Consider the following 10,269-nt stretch of genomic DNA (forward strand, 5'->3'; position numbering starts at 1 on the left):
AATGTTATCTGAACGCACAGCACTGTAACACTGTGCGACGCAAAAGAAAACACTGTATTTCTCATGTTCAAGATGTGTAAATGCAAATAAGTGCGTCCTCTCTCTTTCTCGCTCCTCTATTTCTCTCTGCTTTGCCTCTGTACTGTGAGTGCGTATCTGGAACAGTGTTTAGAGAGCACTGTTGGTGATTAAGGAGTGTTTGCAGTGAGCACAGGAGCAGTGCGACCAGCTTCTGCCATAATTACAGGGAGCCGCTCTGATATGAAAGCCTAATTAGCGAGGGTGCAGAGGTACCTTCATATTAATTGCTGTGTTTCTCTGTGATGTGCCTGTCAGACGAGTCTCGGACAGGCTGTGCAGCGGCAGGTTGAAGGGTGGGTGGTAACAGTCGGGCAGAAGATCTCGGGAGGGGAGGGAGGGAGTTAGGGAGGGAGAGGGAAAGAGGGAAGATAGGGAGTGAAATGTGGGAGGTGTTGGGGGAGGGAGGGGACAGTAGGAGGAAAGAGGGAGAGAGGATGGAGGGAGGAGAGTTGGGAAACCAGCAAAGATGTTATATTGGCCTCTTTGCTTTTTACATGTACACTACCAGTCAAAAGTTTGGACACACCTGATTGAATGTACTGTGTTTTTCATTCTTAAAGCCATTTTGATCTAAAGGCTTATGCTTAAATGCTTGAAATTTGTTTCTTAGACAAATATAAATAGTGAAGTTGATGCCTATGTATGAATTTCTTTCCAAAGCCTTTGCCTTTCCATCAAGGCAAAGGGTGGCTACTTTAAAGAATCTAAAATATAAGATAAGATATAAGATAAGATACAAATATAAGATTTGTGTTATTTCATAGTTTTGGTGTCTTTACGAAAAATGTGGTGTGTCCAGACTGTTGACTGGTAGTGTAACGGATGGATAGTGAGTTTCCCTGTGGGTAAATTTGTGTTGTTTGTAATGAAGGAAGGCATGATTGCATGTAAACACTGGAGGCTTTGCACTGGTTTACCTTAACGTGAGTCAAGTAAAGCTAACACACTAACATCCCGCATTAACCTCTTGGCTAGGATCTTCTCTAACTAAACACAACCCTAACCGCACAAAGGCTCAACAGGGCAATGTTTCAGTTTGCTGAGATAATAGCCACTCATTAGTAATAGTGTGCTGTCCTCTCTTCCTGTTTGGCTTGCTCTTGCCTCATCTCATGACACTGCATTATTTAGCATGTGGGGCACACACCCTCCAGCAGTGGCTGCATGGAGAACCTACAGCTTCCATAGGCTATCAAAAGATTAGCATTGCTGAACGGTTATGTTAAATCACTATAAATGTAATTTGCATAAAGCATGCCTGGAGTCTGATTTTTCATTGTGATGACAATGAAATCTTTGCTGTCTTTAAGCAAATTGTAATTGTTTGTTAAAAGATGTAACTATTCCATGGCACAAACAGATCTAAATGTTTGAACTCGTCTCTTCTGGTCCAAGAACCGTGCTTCTCAGCTTATCTTGCTCAAAGACATGAGCTCAGTTAAATATGCTCTAAAAGCAAAACCACCTAGCAGCGATGATGCAGCAACACCAGTGTGGTGGAGCCGCTGCGTGACTCATTCAACAAGAATGATTTCAACTTGGCTCTTCTACACATCTATGGAGGGCCTCTCCTCTTGACTGGTGACATCACGAATGCTTTAGGATTTGAGGTGTGTGTGTGTGTGTATGTGTGTGTGTGAGAGAGAGTCTGTACACTTACACACATGCTCACCTCTTCTCCATCCCATGGAGTGACTAAGAGGTTGGGGAGGTGATCAGCAGTGTGTGTTGACACTGCCAACCCCACTGCAAGACACCCAGAAGTCAAGGCCTCCTCTTTGCTGCTGGACTGAATTGCACCGGAACATTTGGACTTGGATGTCGTACAGCAAATCATTTTTGAAGTTTTAACCATAATACTCTCCTTGGGAACTGTATGTCATGCAGAGTACATTACTGTGAACCTGCTGCACATCTTTGTCAATTACTGAATCAGCAGATTGTCCCAAGTATGCATTTAATAGTACATTAGGGCTGTTTCAAGGCTTAATGGGCAGCCACTTACAGTACAAGGGACTCCAGTGAATGTGTCCCCATCCAGTCATTGATATCACTTAGTCTCAGTGAATGATGGTTGTAACCGGGTTGCATTCACTAGGTGAATGGGACATGGCAAATTTGTATTTAATATTTTGGGACATACAGAGAACATAATACGAAAAGAATACAGCAGAGTACATCCCATTGTGTTTAACTACACGACTTCACCCAAGGGTCTAACGTTAGCTTACCCTCCACTGAATATCTAACAATGGCCATGACAGCTCACTCCCTCCCACACACTGCATAGCACTCTGTGTGTATGTGTGTGTGTGTGTGTGTGTGTGTGTGTGTGCATGTGTTTGTGTGTCACCTCCTCCACGATTTATAGCATCTGACTGTGCCTTACTTCTGCAGGCCGTTACAGTATCCTGGGAATTAGATGTGTAGGCATCGAACAGTTTTCTTCACCAGTCCTCAGATGTTCGGGCCTCTAAAGCTCTCTGAGCAAAGCATTCCGGTCAAATCTCATCTCTGGATTCTACTTTTGGTGTTGTGAGGTTTTGTTGTGTGTGTGTGTTTTGCATACACATACACAAAATAAAGGAAATACCTAACAATATATGAATATTAAGTACTTAATAAGGAGTAGGGTTCTTGCACCAAATACTACTGGCGTCACTGAAATACCAAAACTCAAACTACATTCTGAAGGTATTATGGTTTTTATGTAATTGTTACAAATGTACGTACATTGTCTTCCTTGACATAGATACATACATAAAATAAGAAAGAGGGTAAAGCTAGAAAAATGTTCAACTAGTTAGTTTAACAACCATTCCTGAAGGACAATTTGGGTTCATGAAACACGGTTGCAACACCCATTTGACCAATCCAATTCCTTGATGAAGTGTCAAATTGATTTTCCTGATGTGTATAAATTAAAAATTTTAAGTTTCACTAAGTTGTGTTTGTGCAAGAGTCATTATGGGCTCACTTATAGTGATCTTTGCAGGTGATTAATCTCACATATTGTTATTTTCTTATTCTTACTCTTATTATACTTGGTGTGATATGTATGTAGTGTGTCCATCTTCACAAAATGATTAGATTATTTGAATCTAAAAGCAAACACGACAGCTCCATGCAGCCTCCCTGGGGAGTCCTCTCTTCCCTCCTCCTCTGCATCATTTTATGTAACTGTGTGCCACAGAGCTCGCTGCAAAGTGTTGTTTTCCCGGCTAACACTTCTGACCCGATCTTCCAAATGAGCATGAACGAGTGAGGAGGACGAAGAACAAAAAGAGAAAGACAGACAGGGGAAGGAGGAGGAGGTGGCGGTTTGCCGAGGGAACGGGCAAAGAGCAGGAGAGAAACGCAAGGAGCCGAGGGAGAAATAGAGGGAAGGAGGGAGGGAGAGAGAGAGCGAGAGAGAATTAGGAGGAGGGAGAGTTGACCGGGGGGGGGGGGGGGGGGGGGGGGGAGAGAGAGAGAGGGGGAGGCAGGACAGTTGAATATTCATTATCAGTGTCATTGGAATGAAATCTACAGTCCTTTCTCCGCTGTGTGGGGGATTGCCGCTGACACTCACGCCCAAACACACATCCACGCAAACACACACACACACACACACAGATTCCTACACACACATAACAGTTGGAGTCAAGGGATGAGACGTGCACACAGTACCTAATACAATCGCAGTTGTTTACTGTGGTACGTGCAGTATGAGGCACAGCAGCCCGTGGTGCCACCTCTGATCCATTCGCATCCAGCTAGATCAGCATCACAGCACAGCCGCAGCTTCGCCAGCAGGCAGATATATCACACTTAATCAGACAGTATGAGTTCCCGTGTAAACTCTGGCTTTCCAACAGCTTTTAATTCGCGGCTTTTTGCAGTGATTGACGAGACGATTTGACTTTCATGATTTTATTTTCATCGTTTCAACAAGTTTCCCCATCATTTTATACCACCTGAGATGGATCGTTAAAAGTCCAGAAATGAATGATCAGCAATAGCGCTTTTGTCGGTTAGTCATTGCTGCAGGGAGTGGATGTTGTGTGGTGGTCAGAGGTCTTTCGAAGGCGGGGGAGTGTGTTATGAGCAGAAGTGTGTCTGTATAACCCCTAAGAACAAAATAACAAGGTGACATTTGACTAAAACAACCCCTGTGGGTGTCTTAGTGTCATTCTGAAAGGGTCTTCTCTGTTGAATAGGCGATGAGACATGGAGATGTCACCCTTTGTGCCTTTCTGCCTCTTCCCATCTCTCCAGGCCTCTCTCACCCATGCACACATTCTCTCTCTCTCTCTGTATTAATCGAAACATACACATGAACACAGGCATACACGCACACACAACCACACACACACACACACACGCACATGCACAGCTCCCTACGCAGTCCGACGATGGTCCAAAGTCATCCTGCTGCAGCTTGGCCGCGGGACAGCGAGTGAGTCAGCCAGCTCAGCCAGCCACACAGCTCTGTCTGCCCTGTCCATCAGGTTGCCTGTTTGTCTGCCTACCTATTTGTTTGTGGGTCTTACTTGTCTGTCTGACCTGTCTGCTTGTCTGCCAGTCTGTGTTTGTGTTTATTCATCTGCCTCTCTCTTTCCCTCTCTGTTTCCCCCTGGGTGGCTCCATTAATCTTGCTTGACGGCACTTTTAGAAGAACAGGGCGTTCCTCTGCAGACGTGAACCCACCTTCTTGAAGAGGGCTTTCAGTTTGCACACCTTGCAGTGCCTCATCTTTGTCATCCTTTCCTTCCTCCCATCCTCTTCCTCGCTGTCCCCCTCGTCCCCCTCCATGCCCAGCCAGGGGCTCCACACACCCCCGTGGAGCTGGGGGTCGGCCATGGGATCATCTGGTGGGTTCCTGGCCTCCACGGCTGTCTGGTTGTACTCTGCCAGCCTGGTCAGCAGATATTTCACCACCTCCGGCCGCTCCTCTGCCAGGTCCGACCTCTCGTAGGGGTCAGAGGTGACATTGAACAGCCAGACTGACTTGCCCCGTCGGTTGCGCCGCTTCTCCAGTCCCTGCCACCGCTCCGGACCACCGGGGAGCGTCTGCGGAGGGATCCAGTCCCCGTCGCCCACGTTGCCCGTCAAGAGCTTCCAGTCCCCGGCCCGTATGGCGGCCCTCACCGCCGTGTCCCAGATCCCGAAGCCGTTGAGCACCAGCGCCCTGACATCGGGCTCCCCGGGCCGCCTGGAGACTGGGTCGATGTTGAAGAGGATTTCGGTGCGGGGGCAAGGTAGACCCTCGCTGATGGCGCCCCACACATCGTGGCCGTCTAGTCCAAGGTGGGACTGCGAGACTCCTGCCAGCCCCAGCAGTGTGGGATACCAGTCAGATATGTGGATCAGTGCCCTGCTGACCACACCCTTCCTCTTCAGGAGGGGACTGTGGACAAAACCCACCGCCCGGACCCCCCCTTCCCAGTACGTCCCCTTGCCACCTCTCAGCGGCCAGTTGCTCCCTCCAGAGAGCGGCTGCCCCCCGTTATCAGATGAGTAGATCAGCACTGAGTTCTGATAGAGCCCGCTGGTCCGCAGCTCTTGGACCACTTCCTCAACCCCGTGGTCCAGGCAGCTCAGCATGGCTGCGTAGTGCCGCCTCACACGGTTGTCCAGGGAATCGTAGCGTTGCAGAAAGTGCTCAGGTACCTGCAGGGGCGTGTGGACGGCCTGGAGGGACAGGTAGAGGAAGAGCGGCGTATGGGGGTCATGACTCCTCAGGATCTGCTTCACTCTGGGTGGAGAGAGGGGACATCGGTTTTTAAATATCGTCGCTATCGGCTGAAAACCATGTATCTCCAAAATGTTTCCATAGCTAAGGAAAGCAGTTTTGTTTTTAGCTTAACCACCATGCATTTTTGAGTTCATCCAATGGGGTGTATAATAGTTTTATAAGCCAAAGGATGGTAGAACTATCTCAATCCATAGAGGATCACGTAATCGTTCAATTGAAGTAAAAATATGAAAATCAACAAAACGAGTTATGAGGTTTTCATATGACAACAGCAATCTATCGGGTCTGTACGTTTAGTTTAGTTTAGTTTAGTTTAATTTAGTTTGGGCTATTTAGTTTGGGCTATTTAGCGCAACAAAGGTCTATATGCTCAATAAGCGTGAGAGTAAGAGTGTTACAACTACACCAAACCTTTATACCTTGACGCTCACCTTTCTATGTAGAGCAGAGTGGAGTAGTTTCCGGCCATCTCCCAGGCCGGTCTTTCTCCGTCATGCAGGTCAAATCCACAGGCTTCAGCCCCATCACAGCTCTGATAGGAGAAGTGGTCTCCACTGCCAGTCAGCGTGCCCAGGAAACTCTGAAAGCCCCGCCCAGTGGGCAGGCAGCCCGGCCTGCAGAAGCCCAGGTGCCACTTGCCCACCATGTGTGTGGCGTACCCAGCCTCCGCCAGCCGCTCTGGGAGGGTGGGAGTGTCTGGGGGCAGGCAGAGGGGCTGGCGGGGCCTGATGATCGAATGCTGGAGGCCAGTGTGAATTTGGTAGCTGGCAGACAGGGAGAGTGGGACAGGAGAAGAGAAGGAGGTGGAGGGTCTTGTTGAGATTATTTAATAAAGGGAAGGTCTACAGATGGTTAAAGAAAAATGACCCCGGTACTCTTACGCTGTTAGATATCATTAATCTGTGGTGTTAGAAGTTACTTTTTTGATATTCACACTTTCTCTTAACCTGCCTCATCTACTACTTCAGTTAGTGATTTGAACCAACGCTGATTAATGTTGCAAAATGTTTTAGATACCTGAAAATGTTTCTGCTATAAAACTCCATTGTAGCTGTGTTGAAAATATCCTAATGTGACATCACGTCATCTACATTGGGCAAGTTATCCACGTGGATAAGAAAAATGCACCATCAGTCAACCAAATTTCGCCAGAAATGAAAGGTGCATTGCCAATAGCTGTTTGTTTAATAAAGTTAAAGTGCTTTAGGGTGGATTTTTCCTGTAAAGATTAAAGATTGGAAAAATTGTTGTTTAATGGTTTTGATATTCCTTGGATATGAAATAGCTGTTTATCAGTGGCAGGCCTCTCCAGCTGTAAACACTGAAGATAGGAAGTGCCATAACAATTCTGTTTTCAGAGCCAATGGCTTGATGAGAATTTTAAGTCTCAGTGCAAGATTTTAAGCAGTGGACTTAGATGGAAAATAATCTCTTTGTTTCTTTTATATCCAACCATAACTCAAAGTACAGGTACATTGTGCTGCAACGATTAGATAAACTAAATAAGCGAGTTTTCAATCTTGGCACCACAGGCGTTTGGTAAACATACTGTAAGTTGCCTAACTCTGGATACACCATTAAAGACTATGGCGAAAGACAAAAGACTATCAATTCTACACATAATTACAGTAGATGAGATCAGATGCTGTAATTGATTTTGCATCAAAATAACGGTGTAATTATAAGGACATCACTCACCGCCCTGTCATGAGTTGACTGCGAGAGGGCGAGCAGATGGGCTGGACATAATAATTTTCCAGTTTGACCCCCTCTCCTGCCAGCTGGTCCAACACAGGCGTGTGGATGTCGGAGCCATGATAGCCAATGTCCCCGTAGCCCTGGTCATCCACCATGATAAAGATGAGGTGTGGGGGCCCGGGGCCTGCCACCTCCCCAGAGCCGGCGCTGTCATCCGGGGACTCGGCTTCACCCAGGCAGCCAAGGCCACCCGGCAGGCTCAAGATCAGCAGGAAAAAGGCAGAGCGGACGCCTCCACTCATCTCCAGCTCTGCTATGTCTGCTAAGTGTTTTCTCTCTTCTCTTGCTTATTCTGCCCAGCCAGTGAATCTGCAGCAGGAGGGCTGCACCCGACAGAGGGTGAAGAAGTATCACCTGGGCAGATCCGTGTGTCCGAGAAGCTCGTCCAAAAGTCTTATCTGTCCATGAAGTTCTAAGTATGAGTAGTTTTCTTTTTCTCAGCTCATTCTAGGTTGTGTAAGATGGTGCTGATCCGGTGCCAGCGGCTGTGGTGGGTGGAGAAACGCCGCTGTCTCTGAGATGGGCAAGAAGGTGGTGGTGGCATGTGTGTCTATGTGAGAGAGAGAGAGAGAGAGAGCGAGAGAGAGACAGAGAGAGAGAGAGGGAGAGAGAGAAGCTTCCTTTTTGCAGCACCATGCCACATTCCTCTGCCCTTTCAGGCGCCTCATATGATGGCTGGGAAGAACTGGGCAAGTTAAATACACACACACACACACACACACACACACACACACACACACACACACACTTCTCGACTGATACCCTCCTCCCATCCTCCTGTAAATCATGGTATGAACACCTCAGCATTTGAAAACCACTTGCAGAAAGTGAAGATCAACACAATGTGGAAAACTTTTGGTCACAAAGGTCACCATAAGCCAAGCTGCTCCGAGGACTGGTTTATGGTCTGTGGCGAAAACAAGGAGAAAAATCGATGTCCCGCACTCATTTATAGGTCTGTTCATATTCTACATAATAGGGGCTTTTGAAAACACATACTGTCAATAGGTCTGTCTGAACCTTCATTGCTTACACCACAGGGAATATTGATTGTTTTATTTACGTTTCCATAACTATGGCATGAGAGAGCAGCTGCACAGCCGTCATTCATTTCCCAGAACAAGATTGAACATGAAACACAATACTGCACATCGTAAATTCAATAGTATGCAAATGGATGTAAGATGAGAGAGGCATAGCGGCGCAAATGAAATAAAGTGGCATTATGATACGTAAAGACAGATAATCTTACAGTTAGTAACGCTTCAAACAAGGGTTTAATATTCATCTTTGAGAGAAATAATAAGTCATATATCAATGCCATGAGCAACTATGCTGAACAGTCTAGAGTTTAAAAGTTTGCAAAGCCTTAAGAGTCAAAAATGAAACCATAATAAAGCAAAATGTTTTTGAAATATGGAATGTAAAAATGTAGAATAAAATAATGGCTTAAAGCAGGTCTATTGCAAATAATTAATTAAAGTGTATTTTTCTTTTTTTTTATGATTAATATTTTTATTGGCATTTCATTTAAAGTGTATTTTTCTAAATAATTTGAAATATGATATGATATGATTTTACTGATACAGTATGATGTTATGAGTATACTTATATGATTAAATCAAGAAAATTACACCTACTACCACTACTACTGTCACTACTGCTGCTGCTATCACTGCTACTAATAGTAATGTAACTACTCCAACTGCTAAAGCTAGTGCTTCAACTGTAGTTTTCTCTACTGTAAGATCCCCAAACTACAAAAAAAAAAAACCCTAATGAAAATCAAATAATCCCTGCCATCCTTCTTTTATCGCTTGATCCCGCTCAATTAAAAGAGTCAGCCGACGACAACTGCAGCCCATACAGGAGCGGTGAAACCAATCCGACTACGGGGAAGAACATCCGGCGCTTGAGAAAGTGTATCGACCCGATGGCTCTTAGCCTTCACCTCACAACCATCTCCTTCCCATAATGCTGAGGGGAAATCAATGCCTCAGATAGGAGTCCATTTCCTACATAGTAGAAGCAAACTCATGTTGCTTCACCCTGTGGGACATTTCACAGGCTTTCTTACCCACGGTGCGAGTGAAGCGGATGCGGGGTAGATTGAGAGATATATAGCAGGAGAGGGAGAGATGAGGATGAGGTAAGAAGGAAGGAGAGGTAGAGAGAGAGAGGGAGGAGGGGGGGGTGAGAGGTAGAAGAGGACTGGGGGGAGGAATTGGGGTGGGAAGAGGGTGTGACATCGGAAAAGAGAAATTGAGTGAGAAAGAGGGCAGGGGGTGTTGGAAACAGACGAGCAGAGAGAGAGAGAGGAGGAGGGAGAAAGAGAAATAGACAGAAAGCAATGGGGAGAGAGAGAGAGAGAGAGAGAGAGAGAGAGAGAGAGAGAGAGAGAGGGAGAGGTGGACGATCTACGACGAGCGAGTATAACGTAAACAAAGTGGCATAAAAAGAGCAGTCACTTTGTCTTGCTGTCTATGTGTGTCTGTGTCTCTGGGTGCAGCCATCAGTCGGCATCAGGGAAATGCAGGGAGACATGAACTCCGCTTTACCACCACGTTGCGGGGCGGGGGGTGTTGGGGGGTGGAGAGGGGGGTCGAAATGGAAAGTGACAAATGTCGTCTTGGCGAGGAGAGAGAGAGAGAGAGAGAGAGAGAGAGAGAGAGAGAGAGAGGGATTGTGCTCCT

At 46.3% G+C, this 10,269-nt stretch overlaps 1 protein-coding gene across 1 annotated transcript; it reads right to left on the reverse strand.

Annotated features, from left to right (window-relative positions):
• Window positions 1-4,731: 4,731 nt before the first annotated feature.
• On the reverse strand, window positions 4,732-7,818 carry LOC139911094 (arylsulfatase I). Its single transcript, XM_071898586.2, has 3 exons — window positions 7,517-7,818; window positions 6,250-6,582; window positions 4,732-5,818 (listed from the first exon to the last, which is right to left on the reverse strand). The coding sequence occupies exons 1-3, from the start codon at window positions 7,816-7,818 to the stop codon at window positions 4,732-4,734; spliced, it is 1,722 nt and encodes a 573-aa protein (XP_071754687.2).
• Window positions 7,819-10,269: the final 2,451 nt, after the last annotated feature.

Source organism: Centroberyx gerrardi, chromosome 15 (genome assembly GCF_048128805.1).
Source record: "Centroberyx gerrardi isolate f3 chromosome 15, fCenGer3.hap1.cur.20231027, whole genome shotgun sequence".
In the NCBI taxonomy this organism is placed as follows: Eukaryota; Metazoa; Chordata; class Actinopteri; order Beryciformes; family Berycidae; genus Centroberyx; species Centroberyx gerrardi.

What these genes read in the sequence shown, in the direction of transcription:
- LOC139911094 (XM_071898586.2), bottom strand. Translation starts at nt 7,818, where the DNA reads ATGAGTGGAGGCGTCCGCTCTGCCTTTTTCCTGCTGATCTTGAGCCTG. An exon ending in AGTCAACTCATGACAGGGCG is followed by an intron (nt 6,583 to 7,516) that starts GTGAGTGATGTC and finishes CCTGTCTGCCAG; the next exon opens with CTACCAAATTCACACTGGCC. An exon ending in ACTCTGCTCTACATAGAAAG is followed by an intron (nt 5,819 to 6,249) that starts GTGAGCGTCAAG and finishes CTCTCCACCCAG; the next exon opens with AGTGAAGCAGATCCTGAGGA.